At 40.7% G+C, this 20,319-nt stretch overlaps 1 protein-coding gene across 1 annotated transcript in view; it reads right to left on the bottom strand.

Annotated features, from left to right (window-relative positions):
- The window catches only part of LOC116289200 (uncharacterized), a 51,063-nt gene that overhangs the window by 7,117 nt on the left and 23,627 nt on the right, over positions 1-20,319 (bottom strand). The window contains exons 20-42 of the mRNA XM_031696080.2: positions 20,018-20,170; positions 18,990-19,547; positions 18,113-18,260; positions 17,058-17,110; positions 16,059-16,393; positions 15,292-15,544; positions 14,925-15,034; positions 13,952-14,402; positions 13,592-13,756; positions 12,281-12,844; positions 11,058-11,258; positions 10,141-10,472; positions 8,890-9,142; positions 7,971-8,525; positions 7,351-7,509; positions 6,401-6,961; positions 5,918-6,118; positions 5,284-5,480; positions 4,294-4,443; positions 3,521-3,773; positions 2,753-2,994; positions 1,931-2,249; positions 910-1,065 (exon numbers count right to left, since the gene is read on the bottom strand). Coding sequence (XP_031551940.2) covers positions 910-1,065; positions 1,931-2,249; positions 2,753-2,994; positions 3,521-3,773; positions 4,294-4,443; positions 5,284-5,480; positions 5,918-6,118; positions 6,401-6,961; positions 7,351-7,509; positions 7,971-8,525; positions 8,890-9,142; positions 10,141-10,472; positions 11,058-11,258; positions 12,281-12,844; positions 13,592-13,756; positions 13,952-14,402; positions 14,925-15,034; positions 15,292-15,544; positions 16,059-16,393; positions 17,058-17,110; positions 18,113-18,260; positions 18,990-19,547; positions 20,018-20,170 — 6,369 coding nt within the window. The remainder of the gene's footprint in view (positions 1-909; positions 1,066-1,930; positions 2,250-2,752; positions 2,995-3,520; positions 3,774-4,293; positions 4,444-5,283; positions 5,481-5,917; positions 6,119-6,400; positions 6,962-7,350; positions 7,510-7,970; positions 8,526-8,889; positions 9,143-10,140; positions 10,473-11,057; positions 11,259-12,280; positions 12,845-13,591; positions 13,757-13,951; positions 14,403-14,924; positions 15,035-15,291; positions 15,545-16,058; positions 16,394-17,057; positions 17,111-18,112; positions 18,261-18,989; positions 19,548-20,017; positions 20,171-20,319) is intronic.

Raw genomic sequence — 20,319 nt, 5'->3', positions numbered from 1 at the left:
CATATCGGCTTACATTTAACAAATTGCTCATAGATTTCCATTGTCTGTCCTCTCATTGATCATAGCTGTCAGCCAATCAGATTGCGAGAATACCCTCTGCTATCGTAAAACACATTCTCAATGCCGCCACTCAATTTTAAGGACGACCGGATACAATTTTACTCTCCTGAGAAATGAATTTTAATGTTTTCCCCGCTAAATCGAGATGCATTGGAAATTGCTGTAAGAGGGCTTTAGTGAGTGAAATTGAGTAAAAAGCCTAATTATTATCAACAAAATTGGTTTTAGAAGTGGGTAAGCGGCGCATGTATCTGTACCTATCCTCCTTGCGCCTAAACCAGGTGATCTTGGGGAAGGCGTGCAAAGGATTGTTGATCAGGCGGTCCTAGTTTTTTAGTTGTTTATCGGTGAACAAAGAGCTATTATTTCACGATAATTTCATAAAAGAAATGAAACCACAATGCACCATTTGACCCATAGGTATTCGTTATAAGAGTAGGTAGAATTTTAAATGTATTGCTAGCCTATAACATAGCTAGGGAAGCAAAGATTCCGAGTATTTTTTTCTGACTTCGGTCGCCATGTTTGTTTTGATGGACCGCCTGATCAGATTCCTCCCTGCGCGATGATTGGCTGGTTTTTGATGGGCTGTCTAAACGAGATCACCTGGAATGGCACACAGGGCCATAAGCGGCGCCTAGCAAAGGTAACTACGCCGAATCGAAATATGGCGACCAATTTGGAAAATTATTGTTCTGGACTGACTAGCTTTGTGTTAGATAGGTAGACAGTCCAGAACAATAGTTATTCAAATTGCTCACCATACTTTAATTCGGTGTACAGCATGGGAATTTTTGGCGATTCAACGTTTCAGCGTCATAATGTTAGCAAAAGTCATGAATGACTTACTTTTAATTCCTGTTATACAGACTCTCTTGTTACAGCCTCCCTTACAACATAAATCACCCGCTCCTTTACAGTCTTTGTCCTGGGAACATTCATTGACGTCATCATCTGGACACTCGGCCGGTTTAGGTGGTTGCTTGGGGCATTTTCCGTACTTGGCTGCAAAAAATGTAAACGTAAAGTTATTGTTATATTAGATTTTTTTTGCTTGAATTCTAATTCACTGAATACCGCCGATGCCACCTCAATTTGCAGGACAAAAAATATTTAAAAAAAATTAAATTCTCAAACAGGTTTTGAAGGTCAAAACATTTTTTTAAGTCATGCATTTTATACTTCACAAGTTCTTTGTTTGATATAGTCGTAACGTTCTAGAAGTGGTATGGTAAATTTGACAGCCCTGTAAGGTAGATGTAGATAGAGGTTGGGATGGCAGTGGCGGTGGTGAAAGAATAGATGGTATTAGTGATAATCTACGGAAACGTTGGTGGTCGTGGTAAAAGTATGGTATGATGATAAGGATCGGTGGTGAAGGCGACGTGACGGCCATGTAGTTGTTGAAGTTAGGGGTTTGGGATGGCAATGGTGGTTGTGGTGGTAGTGATGGATGGTGGTGGTGGTAATCTATGGAAGTGGTGGTGGTCGTGATCATAGTATGGTATGACGATAATAACAATGGTGAAGGTGTCTCTGTACTGAATAAGCCTGAAGCGAAATGACGTTTTACCCCCGTCTCTAGATCATAATCCTTTTCACACTGCTTTTGTTCTTTAATTATGACTATTGTTCCTGTATTTTCTAAGGAATCAACATTTTTAACATGAAAGAATTTTACAAACTATTATGGTATAGAGTCGGGGGTAAAACGTCATCTCGATTCAGGGGAAAGTCAAATGACAAAGACATGGCGGCCATCTTGGTGGTATTACCAAAAAGGCTAACCATTTTTTTCCTTAAATACCATCAACATGGCCATGATGACATAACATGCACATAAATAGCGTTACATTGATTTGAAACTTACCGTTACATATCCGATTAGAAGCAGCATTCAGACCCAAACTCAATCCAGCAAAGGAGTCCGACGTCAACAAAAACTTCGATGGAGGTTGCGTGACAACAGTGTTGTATATCCTAGGGTCGACAGCATTCTGCAAACCCAGGACTACAATCCTCACACCAAGACTCTTTAGTTTATTTGCGGCAGCTTGGATTTCATTGGTATCGGTCACAGGGCCTGGGACAAAAAGTACCAGGACTTTTGGAGCGGTTTGACGCGTGCCTCCATATATGGTAAATCCTTGATCTGCTGCAGCACGGAGTGCTTTTGCGATGTTCAGACTCTGGAAAATATAGAAATAAGTTTGTTCAGCTGGGGACTTATATCGTGCCACCTTAAGCTTTTTGCATGAAGTTTTTTACAATGATTGACAGTGCTAACGATAAATAATTAGAGGACTGGCACATGAAATTGGGTAACTCAAAACATCTATAGGTAAAGTTAGTCTGATGGATGGATGCCGGGGAAAGTCGAAGTAGGGATGGATTAAATGGGATGGCTAGATGAATGGATGAATGGAAGGATATGGGTGGATAAATTGGGAAGGATTGTTGGGTAAAGTAACTGAAGTAAGTAAAGAAAGTTTTAAAGGAGGACAGGTGGATTGGATCGGAAGAGATCGGACGGATGGATGGGTGATTGGGTGGTAGGGATGGATAAAATGGAATGGCCGGTTTGGTGGATAAATTTGGATGGATTTGTGAATGAAATGGGATGAGAAGGATAGATGGATGGATGGATGGATCTCATAAACTCATAACCTTAACACGTTTATAAGCTGCTTACCGCTCCTTCCACTGGTATACGGTTGATAATATTCTCCAGCCAATCACGGTTATAAACCCAATCAAGATGCGTCACAACCTCAGCGTCATCAGAATACTTGATAAGACCCACATGAAGGCCTCTGTTGCTGACTTCCAGCTGACGTAACAGACCCACAAATGATTTTCGTATATTGTCGGATATTCCATATATGGAGGTTGACGTTGGGATTGCAAAATATACATCAATTGGCTGCTTACATTCTGTCAATAAATGATACGAGCAATAAAAATATGTGTGGGGACGGGACGGGGGTGTGTGGGGTGCGGAAGGGGGTGTGTGGGGGGGGGGAGGGGGTGGGGTGAAAGACGACAATTAATATACATCAATAGGCTGTTTACATTCTGTCAATAAATAATACGAGAAAAATATATTATGTGTGGGGATGGGGTGGGGGTGAAAGACGACAACTGATATACGTGATACCAGCTGATCTGAAATAGTGACTTAGAAATGACGTCATGCAAAACTGATGTCTCATGAAGCTTGCGAATATTGACCAGTGGAAAATTAAAAACATGCCCATTATTGCAATAAAATATAAAACTCAATTATTATGGCAAGGTTTTTTTCATTTGGTGGTCTGGAAATACTTAATCTAAAGAGGAAACTTGACACATCAGTTTTCCAAATTTTCTCCATTTTTATGGACTAATTTTTTCCCCTCAGATCACTTAACAGAAATTGCATTTCCGTGTGTTCGTGGAGCGGGGACAGTTTATTACATACTTTGGATCTTAATTGCACCATCACAGATCGCCTTGGTAACGGCTCGAACGTGCGGTCTTAAGGCATCGTACGACGAAGACAAGAACACGTTTTTCTCCACTACTGGCGAAGCAAACTTTCGTATGTTGGCGATATCTGGGTTTGGACCAACAGGGACGAAGAAAACGTCGACGAGGTTCTGTTTGAGTGCTGCTGATATTCCTACTGCTCTTGCTGCATCAACAAACCGACCTGATCCGACCAGAACAAGCGACTGAAAAATATCATATCTCGTAAGTATGGACACGAGGGATGGGTCATCAGATATTTAAAGACCGAGAAGTGGCCTAGATTTTTTTATTATTAGAGTAGGGAGTTTAAGATTCTCGTTTACTGCAAACGTCAAACGTTAGTTGACCCGAGTGAAAAATTCTTTAAAATTCTAAGAAATTTGAAAAAAATAAAATAAAAATAAAAATAATCGCAAAAATTAGTATATAGACTTTAAGAATATTTTTCTTTGGTGAGAAGGTTTCCAAAAGGTGAATAGACCAGTTTCGAATCCCAAATTACCCATGTGTTCCTTGATTACAGACTCATTTACACAGGCGGGTTAGTATCAGTGCTTACAACTTCAACGATATAAACACTTTGAATATTCTGCGCAAAATCAAGGCGATTGGTATTCTTTTGTCTTGTCCTCCACATAGAGCTGCTTTGTCGTCACATGCAAGGGGTATATAGGCAAAAAGATTAGTGAAAGTCATTTCAAGTAAATGAACTGACTATATTACCTTGTTGACACCTTCTCTTGCTCCACTTCTCTCGGTAAAGATGTCGTCTAGTGCTGCCTGAAGAGCATTACTTGCTGGAGCCGTTTGTCCTCCCACGAACTGGATTCTTCCTATTGACTGCCTTACATTTGCATTGTTGTTTTGTGGGCCCTGTGAGACATAAATAAGATAATCTTTATTTAAATGTCTAGTCGTTCTAGTGCTTTTCGCACTCATAAGCCTTTTCATAGTTTAAGAATCGATTCCACTGCGCATGCGATTTTATCCCGAATTTCTCACCTTCTTTTGTTTAATTAAGAACAAAAGAAGGTTTAGACAAATGAAGGTGAGAAATTCGGGATAAAATCGCATGCGCAGTGGAATCGATTCTTAAACTATGAAAAGGCGTATTGGGGACACTTTTTACTCACTCGCACTACCGCTACTTTTAATATTCTATGCACACAACGCTCAACTCAAATGTTGATTTTTATGGAGGGAGGAAACCGGAGAAAATCCTCGTAGCATAGGATAGAACAACATAGCAAATAAACTCACACGACCAAATGAAATGAAAACTAGTCCCGTTAGATTTAAAATAGATTTTGATGATTATGATGGTGATGGTGGTGATGGGGGTGATGATTGTGATGCTGATAGTGATGATGGTGATAATGATAGTGATAATGGTGATGGTAATGGTGTTGGTGATGATGATGATGATGAATTTATTAGGGTGCCAATGATTTTCCAGTTTACACCCAGTGTAATCATCTATCCACCTATCTACTACCCAGTGGTTGAGTGGTTGGAGTATTCTAGTTCTATTTCGACCATCCAATGATTTCGAAAGGTTGGAAGGCCCATCTGTCTTCAAGATTGACATCAAGATTGACATAGAAATTCATGACACATTGCAGTCATTCGTCAAGTTATTTGCTGCATAATATTTCCTCCCAAACAGGTAAATACGAAAATGACTAAATAAATGACTTTACATGTTCGGCCTACCTGGAACCAGTTGAATCTGTAATGAACATCAGCTGTAGGACCATAGGTTGTTATAGCAACATGAGTGTTTGTAGGAGAGATGTAGAAGGCATCAGCTAAAGACTGGGCAAACTCCTTGGCTTTGTTGAAGCCATGTGGGCCAGCTGCATCGGAGTTTTCGATGAGAATTGACAAATCGTGGGCGCGATTAAAACACACTGGAAAATAATTTCAAAAAGGCGTCCATTTATTTAATTGTTATACACCTCATCTGGCAATAAAAGGGAGTGTAAAACAGTGACTAGATCTTCTGAAGATTCCATGGTCCATATAGAGATGATCAGTTAAACTCGATCGTTTAGTGCAACCATCATGAACAAACAAGGTTTCATACATAGGTAATTTCCAGGAGGTCTAGATATTTGAATCAAACACAACAACAAACGCGGTCGTTCCATAAAGGCGCGAGTTTGTTACCAAAATTATCCAATAGCCGCTTTGCACCAACACGTGATGGCAGCCATAACAGGAGGCAGGAACAATCGAATCTAGTCTAATCTGATTTACATGAGAAAGAATTCAGTTTCCCAGGGGAAAAAGACTACTATTGTGCCTCTTGTCATGGCTGCCACGTCGAGATGGTGCAAGGACTTACCATTTGGAACAGGCTGACAGACTGAGTGGCATCCACTTGGGTCAAGACAACAGCGAGATTGTCCAGGACAATCCCAGTCATTTTCTTTGGCACTTCGTCCTGCTTTACCAGCTGAATCACCACACGGAATGAACTGAGGAGGAACGGGGGAGCCTGGTGCTCCACATGTTCGTTCGACTGGTCTGCATTTACCAGGTTTTTCTGAGGGATAAAGAAAAACGAAAAAAGAATTTGACAAATAACAAAAGAAACGAGTTGTTTTTTCCTGAATGGTAAAATTAATTGAATTTGGAGAAAATAAAAGTGTATCAATGCAGAATTGTGAATGGTTGAATTTTTCTGTTGCAGTTTTGTTAGAAGCGAAAACACGCAAGGTAAATACGCAATATTTGAAGAATAGCACATACTTTCAGCGCCTAAAGCTTACAGGTAACGCTCATAATCATAGTTAAAAAGAAAAACGTCCAGTAAAAGTCAACTCACTCTCACAAAGTTGAGCTTGTATTTTATTCCACAATCCTTCAACCTCCTCGGGTGTTGACGCCTTGAAAACAAATCTTTCTTCAGTAGCGAGGATTTTCAAAAAGCCTGGATCAGCATTTTTCAATCCAACTGCGATGATGTTCACTCCCAGGGCTCTAAGATCCTTGGCCGCCTTGCCTAAGTCTTCCGAATTAGCTGACGCTGACCCTGAGGTTATAAAAATGACATTCCTAGGATGACCCTGTCGCATGCCGCCCTCAAGACTGAAGATCCCTTGGGATATAGTCTGAAGTGCTATGTCAATTCTTCGTTCAGATTCGCTAGACTTTTGCATTTTTTTGACCGTGTTTGTGAGCTGGTTGTATGGAACAATTCTATTGAAGTCAGCTACAGTTTGGGCTGTTGAAGCGTACTTCAGTAAACCAAAGTGAATGCTGTTTTCTGAGCCAGCAAAGGAATTAATGATTCGAGTAACAATGTTCTTTTGGTTGTCGAAGTCACCGTCCGGGATTCCTGATGTAACATCCATTGCTATGGCAACGTCCATGGTGACGAAACAATCTACAAACAACCGGAGAATAATATGACTTTTAATCATTACACCCTATTCGGCATGGCAGCCATTTGAATTCTGATGTAGAGACATCAGTGGATGTCCACAAAAACACGTGCGCACGCGGCTTGAACCCGTCGATTCCTTACTATTGGTATCGTGCATCTCTTCCAATTAGAATAAATAGACAAAAGACGTGGCAGCTATGTTGGTTGACATGGTAAAAGACACCAAGACCAAATCTTTTGTCAACGTCAACCAAAATGGCGGCTATGATGTCACATGCAATCCAAGAATAAAAGTAACGTGCACCTTGCCTTTTCACGGTAATACTAAATCTACTCTACAGACTTTGGCTCGGCTGTACAAAAAAAAAATCTCCATATATGTAACTCACTTCTGACGGCAGGAACGCAGGTCTTGGCACATCCTTCGCAGCAAAGATGGTTGGGATCTTTACAGTCTCCATCAGCACTACAAGCGTCTTGAGATGGACAACCTTCCGCTCCTGGATCCACCTTGACTTGAGCTCCGACAGGACATGTCCCATATCTAGCTGTGAATAAGAAGACAGTCAATACAGTTAGCTTCGTTTTGCTCAAGTATTGTCGAAATCATACAATTATACCACTGTTCCTTGATCCTTACAGACTCATTTACTCAAGGTTAGACTCATTTTAGCGTCACATTATTCACTAATACGGGTGGCATGGGTGGCGTAGTGGTTTACCGCTCTCCTCTCACCACTGTGGTCCGGGTTCGAACCCTGGCTCAGACTGAATCATATGTGAGTTGAGTTTGTTTGTTGTGTTGTTCTCTCCCTTGCCACGAGGGTTTTCACCGGGATCTCTGGTTTCTTCCCTCCGTAAAAAGCAACATCTGAGTTGAGTGTTGTATGTTGTAAATATAGAATGTAGTGGTAGTGCGTGTGGAGGGAACCTCACGGAAGAGCCCCGCATGGGGAGTGGTGGTTGTAAATATATAAGTTTTAAATACCATTTTTTGTCATAGACCAACCTTTACAGATGGTATCAACAGCATCAAAGACACCAGCAGCGTTCTTATCGTAACTTCCATGCAGATAATGTTTTTGTGGAGGCTGGGAAGACACTCCCCGGTAAAAATCAACATTCTCCTCTGATCCTACAACCATCAATCGAACTCCAACACTCTTGAGTTTGTCAGATGCAGCTTTGATGGCAGCAGCGTCTTCAGGTCGTGAAGAAGGAATGTAAAGAACAAAAGTTTTAGGAGCCGTGGGACGTGTGCCACCAAAGATCGTGAAGGCGTTGTCAGCAGCAACTTGAATGGCTTTGGCAACGTTGAACTGAGATCCAGACGGCTTGAGTTTGTCAATAGCGTTGATGATGCCTTCCCTGCTGTATACGCTGTCCAGGTCAACAGTCAGAGCAGCAGAGTCGCTGTAGGGTATAATACCGATGTGGGTGTTGCGGTTGGATACAAATAATTGTTTGCTCATGCTCTTGAAGAAGTACTTCACGTTGGCAAAGTCAGGGCCAAGTGATGCAGCATTTGGGATGCCGTAAACGATGTCCATTGCCTTGTCACATACTAAAATGAATCATCATTATTATTTTCTTATCAATTCTATTAAATATAAGAGCACTGTGAGATGCAACATTCAAGTCTTGTCACATATTAAAAGACGAATCATATATAAAAAGTCACCCAAACAGATTATTCCAAGCAGTGACACGACACCCCATGGCAACAATTAAAAAATCAGAAGAAAATTAAAAGATGAATCAAAAAAAGTTAATCAGAAAAAAGTTAATCAGAAAGAAAATAAAAAATATAATGGAAAAAAATCATTTCCAACTTTGATGGAACCTTGATGGAACTAAGACAAAGTTTGCCTTGTTTCTACTGAGAAACTTCTATAGTTTCATTTTAGTGTCATTTTGCAACATTTTACCTTTGGGTCTTTCAGCGCCGTCGCAGATCCTTTTTGTCAGTGACCTCAGATGTGGCCTCAAAGCCTCGGGAGTTGTTGTCATGAATACATTCTTGTCAACAGGATTTGAAGCTACTCTTTTCATGGAAGGAACGTCTGGGTCGTAACCAACTGGCATCACAAAAACGTCTACGAGGTTTTGTCTCAGTTCGTTAGCGATACGGGCAGCTTGGTCTGGGTTGGCAAACTTTCCTGGTCCGATGATGACTAGTGACTACAATAGGATAAAGCAAAGGAATCTTTAACTTGTTTGAAGTACAATTTACTTACTCATTTTCTCCATGTTTGACAAAAGTCAGTTATATGTTGATTATAAAGTCGAACCTCTATTAAGCGGTCACCCCTGGGGAAACATCAGGTGACCGCTTAATAGAGGTCACGTTTACAGTAAATACAGTAAGAAAAGCGAATTTCGGGAAATTATTAAGTGACCACTTAATAAAGGGTGACCGCTTAATAGAGATTTGACTGTAACTGGGAGAGATGGGGAGGAGAGAATACCAAAACTTACTGACTCATGGTCTTGAGTCACCGCTGAGAAGCCTTAGCTCGAAGAAATTATCAAAAACGTGGTACCTCCTCATTGAGAGGGAACACATGAAACACTCGCGTTTTTTTCTTTTGGTGGGGGGGGGGGGGGGGTTCTCCCATGAAATTACAACCAATGTTATTCAAAAACAGTAGTTTTAAATAAAGGAATGTTTTCCCGTGCGTGGAAGAGCGAAGTGACAGTCGAATCTAGGGCCCAGTTGTACGAAGTCTGGATAGCGCTATCCGGCGGATAAATCCTTATCCAATGGATAAGTCGATGCTGTTATCAAATAAATTTATCCACTGGATAAGATTTATCCGTTGGATAGCGCTATCCAGGCTTCGTACAACCGGGCCCAGAAGAATAGTATCTCATGTCAATTCTACCCTGACCCCAAAGTTTGTGACAAAGTAAACCCGTCTAGCTCAATGCCACGCGGCTCAAACATGATTATACAATCTGAAAACATTATAGAAGAAATATGTTTCTTCTTTCCTCTTTTCTTCGGCTACATTCTCGCGTTCAAAATTCATGAAGCACTGATAACAAATCGTAATTTTTTGTTTTAAATCTTGCATCTCAAAGTACTGAGCCCCAAAATTTCATAAAAGCCAGTAATTCCTTGAACCTCAGAATACAGGAAAAAGAACCACATCTACAGACATACAATCTTACTGTACCTTATTCGAATTGCTTCGCATTCCGTTCTCTATCTTATAAACTTTGTCGACAGCTAACTGTAGAGCATCCGATGTCGCAGAAATGCCTCCACCTTGGTAGACAACTCCATCAATGGCGTTCTTTATTGCATCTTTCCTGTTCACATCGGCAAAACCGAAGTTGATCCTTGGTTTGTCGCTGTAAGAGATGACAGACACTCTTGTTCCTGCTCCTTCGACATCGAAAGCATCAACCAGCTGTTTGGCGAAGATCTTGACACTGTCGAAACCTGATTTGCCGGTGTTTACTGAAGCATCCATGACGATGGTTAGATCGAATTGACCGTTACAAACTAAAAAAAGGAAAGAAAAAGGGATTGAGGTAAGAAATATTGGAATATGCTTAAAAAACAAGACGGGAACAGCAAGAGAACATCATTATATTAATTTATTCTACCCTCTAACGGTGTCGCGACTGATTGGTTCAAAGGATGTTGTCAATTCCGTTCCGTGACAGTATCGTAAACCATGCCGTTTTACAGTGACGAAATCTGCTCTATATAACAGACTTTTAATTTTCTTTTTAGCATTCCATTCCGGGATAACAGAAAAGGTCTTGGCAACTTATGCTTCTTTCCGTAGTCCCAGGGATAGTGAGATGCACCCCTTCAAGATGCCTTTTAGCATTAAGACTCCTTTCTCTCTATTAATATACCTGTTTACATTGGTCAAACGTTGTCCTTATTCAGACGTGTCATTCCCTAGAGTATAACTTCTTTGTTTAAAGGTTGCGCGTGAGAAGACACTTGAATATGGATACAACTCAAATTGTATTCTCAAGAGAATGACACGTGGTCTAAATGGAAAACCATAACGTCCAACTGAGCAAACCAATCTATTGGATCTACTTCAGCTAAAAAAATAAAAAAATAGAATACCATTGGGTGGTGGCAGGCAGACTGAGTGGCATCCAGTTGGGTCAAGGCAACATCTTGTTAGGCCAGGACAATCCCAGTCATTTTCTTTGACGCTTCGTCCTGCTTTACCAGCTGAACCACCACACGGGATGAACTGAGGAGGAACGGGGGAGCCTGGTGCTCCACATGTTCGTTCGACTGGTCTGCATTTACCAGGTTTTTCTGAGGGATAAAGAAAAACGAAAAAAGAATTTGACAAATAACATAATAATAATGAAAAAAAGTCCTTTTTGGGATAACTGTAAAAATGGATACCGAAAAAATAAATGCGTTCTGTACGGCGCATGAACATTGCATATAGTCAAAAACACAACCGTTAGAATATTTATTTAATGAACGTTATAACGTTATATTACTGATATAAAAGTGCCCTTATTCGGTCCATAAAAAAACGTCTTTGTCGTTACGCGTGAAGCACTTAATAGTTAGTGGCTAACAAATCTGTTGCCCTAGTTCCATGATCGAATTGGAATTTAGGAGTCGATTTTTGCAGAAGGAGGAAAACTGGAGAAAAACCTTCGAAGCACAGGAGAGAACCAACAAACAACTCTACTCACATACAACACCAAGCCAAGCGGGACTCCAACCCGGGTCGCATTGGTGAGAGGCGAGTGCTCTCACCGCTAAGCTTCCCATAAAAAAGTGTAAGCATGATACATAGTAGCAGACACTGATTCTATTATTATTATTATTACTTTGTTACTTTGACTTAGTCACTAATTTATACACTTTGTTTTTACGGGCTAAATAAAATCCCTTTAATTTTGTCTTCGCAAACACACTAAACAATATCAAAAATATCAGGAAGTTTCAGTGAATAGGTTGCTATCAATAGACGTCACTTCCGGTAATAGCTCTTTTTTGATGGCTTGTAGAATCCTGGAGGTTGTTTTGATCTCTTGTTTTCTGGTTTGATGTCGTTAAAATAGTCAAATACAATAGTTTGAGGACCTATTTTGATATGTTTTGACTTAGCATCCGCTAGTTGCCCCCCAGTAAACCGCTTGTTTGCCCCCCAGTCAACTCCAAAAAGTCACGTGATTGATAGCAAGCAATACTGTGAGAGTGGTCAAACAAAACCACACGAATTTGTTGATTCGCGTATTTGATCATATTCCAACATGTTAATTTGCGCATTATATATAATAAATATTGAAAATTATTAATGAATTTTGCTGACTTACGCGAACACATGACGCCTTGAATGGTGTTCCAAAGACCAGAAAGATCTTCAGGAGTATTGGCTTTGAAAACAAGACTAGGATCGGTTGCCACTTGTCCTAAAAAGCCATTGTCAACGTTCGTATTGGATCCAACAGCGATAATTTTAATATCCAAAGCTCTCAGTTCTTTTGAGGCTTCTAGCAAGTCTCCAGTATTGACAGACGCCGGTCCAGACACGACGATTAAAGCAAATCGTGGACGCCCTTGTCGCATTCCTCCCTCGAGGCTGAACATGTGCGTTTTCACCCCGCGTAGAGCATTATCAACACGTCTTTCCGTGTCAGCAGTTTTTGACAAGCCTCTGAGTATTTCTCTCAGCTTAGCCTCTGAATCGAATTGACGGAAGTTGGTGAGTTTGGTCGCGGTTTGTCCGTACTTCAGTATTCCAAAGTGGTTGTTGTTCTCGGAGTCGGCGTTAGCGTTGATGACTCTGGTGATGAATTGTTGGACACTGTTGAATTCGTTGTTTGGTATATCCGCTGTTGCGTCGACGGCGAGAGCCACATCCATGGCAACATAACAATCTAGAGAAAACAAGCAACGAAAATAAAAAACTAACTACTTCCCCCGCGAATATTGGGAGGAAGATCGAATCTAGGAGAAATTTTCAGCAAAAGCATAAAATCCTGAATACTACGCAGCCATAAAGACAGCGGTATTTTTGAGAATTGAAACCTGAGGGTGATTTAGGGGTCAATTGATTTTGCAGACACTAGTTTATTTGAGAAAATGTGATTTCTTTCTTGTCTGAGTAGTCTTTTAATAATAGTATGTAGCCTTGTCACGCAGTGTCATGTGGCACTATGACTTGCACTGATAGTCAACTGAGTGTCACGCAGTGACATGTTGCACTACAACAACAACAACAACAACTTTATTTGTAGACGAATACAATCAGTTTACAATATTATAGTTAAAACTAAATTAAATTATAATGTACTAGGTAATCTGAAATGAAAAAAATCAATCTAAGTCAGATTACTGTGACTTGCACTGAAGGTCAACTGAGTCGAGTGTCACGAAGCGTCATGTGGCACTGTGGCTTGTACTGAAGGTCAACTGAGTTGAGTGTCACGAAGCGTCATGTGGCACTGTGACTTGTACTGAAGGTCAAATCAGTTGAGTGTCACGCAGTGTATGTGGCACTGTGACTTGTACTGAAGGTCAACTTAGTTGGGTGTCACGCAGTGTATGTGGCACTGTGACTTGTACTGAAGGTCAACTCAGTTCAATGTCACGCATTGTCACGTAATATGGTAACTTGCACTTACTTTTGACTCTATTTGTGCATTCCATGAATCCGCATGACGCGGTTCCCGAGCGGCAGCAGACACCTTCGTCACCAGGACAGTCACCATCTACAGAGCATTCATCCTCTAGTCCACTACAGTCTGCTGGAGGTGGCGGAGGGAAAGCTGGGCACTTTCCGAACTTTGCTGGATTTAAGAAAAAAATTATAAAGACATCCATAATGATACCAAGAAAGATAATAAAGACATTCAAATGAACACGGGAACTAATAAACGTGGCAATATCATCTAAAGAAATTTAAAATTATCCATGGCACGCCTTACCATACAAAGTATGTCCTATCGTACACTACGCTAATAAAAGAAAAACTACTAGAATACCTTGGCAAATGGTTTCGACAGCATCGTACACTCCAGCACCAATCTTGTCATAGTTTCCATACAAGAAGTGCTTAGCCGCAGGCTGGGTAGACACTTGTTTGAAAAAAGCGGGATCCACCATGTTCTCTAAGCCAATGACCATCAGCCTCGCTCCAACACTCTTTAACTTGGCGGCCGCAGCAGCAATGGCTTCGTTATTAACTGCTGCCTTTCCTGGGATGAACAGAACAAAGGTCTTGGGAGCCGTGGGTCTAACTCCACCGAACATGGTAAAGGCGTGGTCTGCTGCTACCCTCAAGGCTTCCTGAACGTTGTACCCTTTACCAGATAGTTTCATGTTATCCATGTAGTTGGTTAACTGCTTTCGGTCGTACATGTGGTCAAGGTTGACTGTCAATGTGGCTGAATTACTGTAGGGTACTATACCTACGTGCACGTTCCTGTTGGAGATCTGTAGAAAATGTCGCCATGACAACTGTATTAGTGATGTGCTACCTTAACATGGTAAAATGTAACGCAAAAAATGTTTAATGGCCAATTTTTTATTTGAACATATTTTCCTTCTGCGTTTTGTCCAAGAGTCGAAAAACGGCACTTTAAGGGTTACAAAAATAGTAAATATGTAACCATGGAGACAGTTAAAGTAGCGTGCTCCCTTAACCTAACATGAACAAATAGAAGGGGCATATTTCAGAGATATTTCGGGGCATATTTCGTGTGAATATCACTGTAAATTACCCAAATTTTCATTGTCTGTTACGAACTGTACCCGCTGCAAAAACCTGAACCGAATGAAACGCGTTGTTTATTTTAATACAATAAAAAAATGTTAGCATGGTGACAGAAGGAGAAAAGCGGCCCATTAACCTCATTTAAAGAAAAGGTTGTTTCCCAGACCCGTAGTAATACCATGGCAACAGTATAAGAAACACGCCCCCTTGTACATGAGGTTCTTTTCTAGATCCATATTCACCTTGAAAAGTGTCAGCATGTTCATGTAAAAGTCTTTCACTTTCTGGAAGTCTGGTCCAAGCTCTGTAGCTGTGGGTATTCCAAACACCACGTCCATCTTCCTGTCACAAACTAAGAGTAGATACTGTTAGAAGATTATCCTCTTCGCAAATATTTATAGAGGATTTCTACCATCACGTGATGGTAGCCATGACAGGACTACTGTTAGAAGATTATCCTCTTTGCAAATATTTATAGAGGGTTTTTTACCATCACTTGATGGTCTAACTTGATTTTTAATGCAAAATGCAAACAAAACAAAACCTTCACCAAGCTTTTTTTGAAATAGCTGTATTTAATATCATAAGAAAAAAGTGAAAGGCTCTTACCTTTTATTTTGTCAGCTCCTTGGCAGATAGTATCCGTCAAAGCCCGAACATGTGGTCTCAGCGCCGATGGTGACGTGGTCATGAACACGTTGTTATTCTGTTGATCTGACACGAGTTTCCTCAATGTTCCAATATCAGGATTTTTGCCCACCGGAACAGCGAATACATCAACTTGTTCGAGTTTGAGGAGACCAGCCAGTCGGATTGAACCAGCTTGGTTTTGGAATTTGCCGGGGCTGACGATGACAAGAGACTAGAGGAGGAAAGCAAATATTGGGATTGCCATCTTTATCGAGTTGGTATACATTGATTTTAGAGAGTTTAGGATTCTCGCTTACGGCAACCGTGAATCGTCAGTTGACCATTAAAAAATTATTTAAAATTAGTGAAAAGGAATCGCAAAAAACTCCAAGTATTAGATAAACAAAAGAATACTTGTCTTTGTCGAGAAGGTTTGCAAAAGGTAAAGTGAATTGTGAGGAAACGATGAAAACGTGGTCACGTTTGTCGTTTGCGGGAAGGAAAAACGGGAATCTTGATCTGCCTATTCATTGTAAAATAACGTATAGAAAAGAAAGAAAGAAAGGTTCATTCTCTTTTGTTCTTTTTTGTTCTTGTTTCGGTCAGTTGTTGTTGGTTTGTTTGCAGTTGTTTGCATGCTTTTTCTTGGTCTTTTGTTTATCTTCTGATTCTCAGTATCTTCGTTAGATCCGTGTTCTATTCATTTATTCCTTAACGGGTCAGTAATCTGGACAGCATATACTCACCTTATTAACGCCGTCCCTAGCGCCTGTAGATGTGCTATACACGACATCCAAGGCCTTTTGCAGAGCGTCGTTAGTGGAAGATGGTCCATCACCTTGATATGGAATACCATCTATGATTGATTTGATTCTTTCTTTATTCGATGGTTTATGCTGGAACGTTATGTCTACTTTTGGCGTTGCTCCATACGAAATCACGGCCACCTTTGTACCAGATTCGGAGACATCAAATGCGTCCACGATATCTTTAGCGAATGTCTTGACTTTCTTGAACCCCTCTTCACCAACAGAGTCAGAAGAGTCCAGTAGAAGAGTAAGATCGTATTTCCCCTTACAGTCTGCCAAGAAATAAATGGGGTTTTAAATAAAGAACTTCAAAAATAGTCTCTTCCCAGTTTTCCTTTTTCTCTCACTACTCTTCACCTTCTTTTCTCTACCATCCCCTCCCCTTCCCTCTCCATTTTTCAAAAATTTTATCACGGTGTTTAAGTTTCCTTCTTATCCAACATACAACAAGCCAAGAATCTATTCACTTTTGGTTGTAATTAACGTCGATTGGTCCACAATCTTTCTCCGTCCCCATCCCAAGCCCTCCCCATTCCCAAGTAATACCAAGGGACTTTACAGTCCCAGCCTTGTCCCAGCCAATCTATTGACGATGAGAAGAAACTATCACCAAGGACATGCCTTCGACATTCTTCCCTTCAACATTTCTCGGCAAGAGAGATTCTATTAGCCATTCAAAGGTCGAGAAAAAAAACTGGGTCGAGTTGGCATTGCAGTGGATTGTGGGACTGTTTTTAGGGACATATTCTCAAGATGGCGTCTATTTCGTCACCTAAAACAATCCCAAAATGCACTGCAATGCCAACTGGACCTATGTAGTTTTTTCCTAAGCCTCGGAACTGACCTTTTATACAGTCTTTAAGAAACGAATATGCGCCATGATGCAAAAACTACTGGCCATAAACAATAACAGGTGAAATACGTGGATAAACGTACCATTAGGTGGGTCACGGCATACGCTGAAGCATCCCGTTGGATCAAGACAGCACCTAAAATACACCAATCACAACACAGGATAAGTAACTAGGCAACCTCTGTGACGTCACCCATATCAACACAACGACTTCCGGGTCCAAAATGAAAAGGACTTTTTTACTTGATCAAAAGCACGCGGAGGATAATATTTGCACCACAGTTGTGTCTTAATTTTAGTTGAATGAACCACTATTTCGACCGGAACAACGTCACAGCTTTAAAAAAATTGTAGCTTGGTATTGTTAGCGACATTGCGTTTGCAAACAGACCTCTTTACTTTGGGCGTATCATGACATGTCAATAGATCTCTCGACCTTTTGCTTAATGTTTTTTTTTCAATTACAAACCCCGTGTCATTCCCTTGAGAATCCAGATTGTTTGTTTGAGTTGTATCCATATTCACGTGTCTTCTCATGCGCAACCGATAAACGAAGAAATGATACTCTTGGGAATGACACGTGGTTTTGAGAATCCAGATTGTTTGTTTGAGTTGTATCCATATTCACGTGTCTTCTCATGCGCAACCGATAAACGAAGAAATGATACTCTTGGGAATGGCACGTGGTCTTGAGAATAAGATTGTTTGTTTGAGTTGTATCCATATTCATGTATCTTCTCATGCGCAACCGATAAACGAAGAAATGATACTCTAGGGAATGACACGTGTCTTGAATTGGGGAAACACATGAATGCAAGTCAAACAAATATTGTTATTCTCAAGTGAATACCACATGGCCTGAAATGGGAAAACATACGTCCGAGCCGAGGAGGTCAATATACCTCAATAGACCTCCTCGACTCGGGCGTAATGTTGTCCCATTTTAGACCACGTGTCATTCCCAAGAGCATCCTATCTTTGTTTAACGGTTGCGCTCGGTTGCACATGAGAAGACACGGACGTGGATACAACTCAAACAAAGAATCGCATTCTCAAGGGAATGACGCGTGGTCTGAAATGGGAAAACATACGTCCGAGCCGAGGAGGTCAATTACACAGAGCGAAGGTGGTTACTCACTTTTGTTCTCCAGGGCAGTCCCAGTCATTTTCCTTCGCAGTTCGTCCTGGCTTCTTAGCAGAATCACCACATGAAATGTAATTGAGTGGAACCTCGCCACCAGGTGATAGACATGTTGCCTGGGCTGGAGGACACTTTCCTTGCTTTTCTACATAATTAAGAAAATGCCACATTAAGAATGACCACCATTTGTAAATAAGCTACTACCCCTTCCTCTGAGGAGCTATTAGGTAGGGGAGGGGACCTATGTCCTCCGTCTGAATTCCACAACTGCCTATGTCACAGTTTTGGGAAGTTCTTATTTCGCTGTTTTACCCCAGCAGTTTGTCGTTCGTCGCTAGTATAGTTCGTGGCTTACGTACCGCCGTTATAAGGCCATGTCGCTTGTCGAAATAAATTTATGCACTGCCTCTAAGAGTGCCTTAACTCTTTACATCTCTTTCCCTCGCTCAATATCAAATCTAAAATAGCAAGTCTGGTGCATAACGAAATGCTTTAAAAGTTTTGCATGGTCATGTGCGGAAGCCCTGTTCGATGGAAGAACAATAGAATCCCTTCACTCTGGGAAACTTACCATGTAAAACAGGTCATGTTACTCTACAACTTGAAACGAGCAGTTGTATAAAAGACCATCGCGATATTAGCAAGGAGCACAAAATATCAAGTTATAACATGTGACATAAATGAAATGGCATAAAAATATAAAATAGATTTATATGGGAAAATGAACTTCCAATAACATATTTAATAATAATATTAATAATAATAATAATTTTTTAATACTACTACTAATAATAATAATTTTTATTTTTCATTTTTTTTTTTTAATGATAATAATAAACAATAATAATAATAATACCATTTGGATGTTTCCTACCTTTACATAGCTCTCGTCTGATGTTTTGCACTAATCCTGGGAGTTCAGCCGCTGAAGGAGCTTTGAATTTTAAGTTGGTAGCTGCAGCCAGATCATCGGCAAAAGCATCGTCCACACCACCACTCGTTGCTACACTGACCATATTAACCTTGAGTTTTTTAAGCCCTTTCGATGCTTCGCTGAGTTTCCCAGAAGCTGCAGAGTTTCCTCCCGAGGAGATGAAAATGGCGTATCGTGGATGACCTTGTCTCATTCCTCCTTCAAGGCTGAAAAGGTCTTTTTCGATGCCACCCACGGCAAGGTCAACTCGCGCGTCTTTACTAGGAGAGGCAGATATGCCATCGATCAATTTGGACATTCCTTCTTGTGAGACATACTCACGGAAATTAGTGAGTGTTTTAGTTGTGTCGGCGTAAGTTAGAAGACTGAAGTGGATTGAGTTTTCTGAATCGGCGATGGAAGCCACAAGATCTTTGGTGAAGGCTTTGACCGCTGGTAAGTCAGCAGCGCTTACGGTAGTGTCCACAGCCAACGCGATGTCCATGTTTACGAAGCAATCTAAAATCAAATCACAAAATATTGCAATGAAGAACTTATTTTAAATGACCATCCGTTAAAAGGCTAACCTCTATTGAGCGACCAAGCGACCTTTACTAAGCGGTCAACCTCTATTTAGCAGCTACGTAGCTTCTACTAAGTGTCCAAGCGGACAGCCAAGAAATTTAAAAATCCAGAAATTCAAAAAATATTCCCAAATATTTGTTGTAGAAGGCCGCCACAAACAGAGCTTGGGCTACCCCTTTGGTTGCAGATACTTCGCTTTTGTGAGCGATATGGACAGCAACAAAGATAACATCAAGCAATGTTAGACATATTGTCATATTGACATGTTACACTGATTCACAACATACCATGTCACGCAACAACTAAAAAATAAAACCAACTTGACTCTTTATCGTCACGCAATCCTACAAAAACAGAGCTAGGAAACAGTGCTCCTGAAAAGCCACAAAAAAAAAAGACCTTACTTTCAATTCCTTTGATGCAGCTTGTTACTCCTGGGCAGCCTGTACCACAACAAGCTGATCCTGGAGCACAATCAGCGTCAAGCTCACAGTCGGATTCATCGTCAACTGGGCACTCTGCTGGTGGTACTATTATGGGACACTTGGGGTACTTTCCTGTAACAGCAAATAAAATGTTGATCACTATTGCCGCAATGTCTTTGTTTGATCCTATTAATCTCTTGAGAATGGTTGCATGATAACCCCTCAATTAACCTGTACATCTTCGTTAGAAAACCTTAATATCTAAATTTCCAGTTCTCCGT

The sequence above is a fragment of the Actinia tenebrosa genome, unplaced genomic scaffold (assembly GCF_029948245.1).
Source record: "Actinia tenebrosa isolate PJP-AT-01 unplaced genomic scaffold, QUT_ActTen_1.0 PGA_scaffold5__44_contigs__length_20552954, whole genome shotgun sequence".
Lineage (NCBI taxonomy): Eukaryota > Metazoa > Cnidaria > Anthozoa > Actiniaria > Actiniidae > Actinia > Actinia tenebrosa.
Note: the sequence above shows the minus strand (reverse complement) of the source record. Positions and strands in the feature narration are given on the sequence as shown.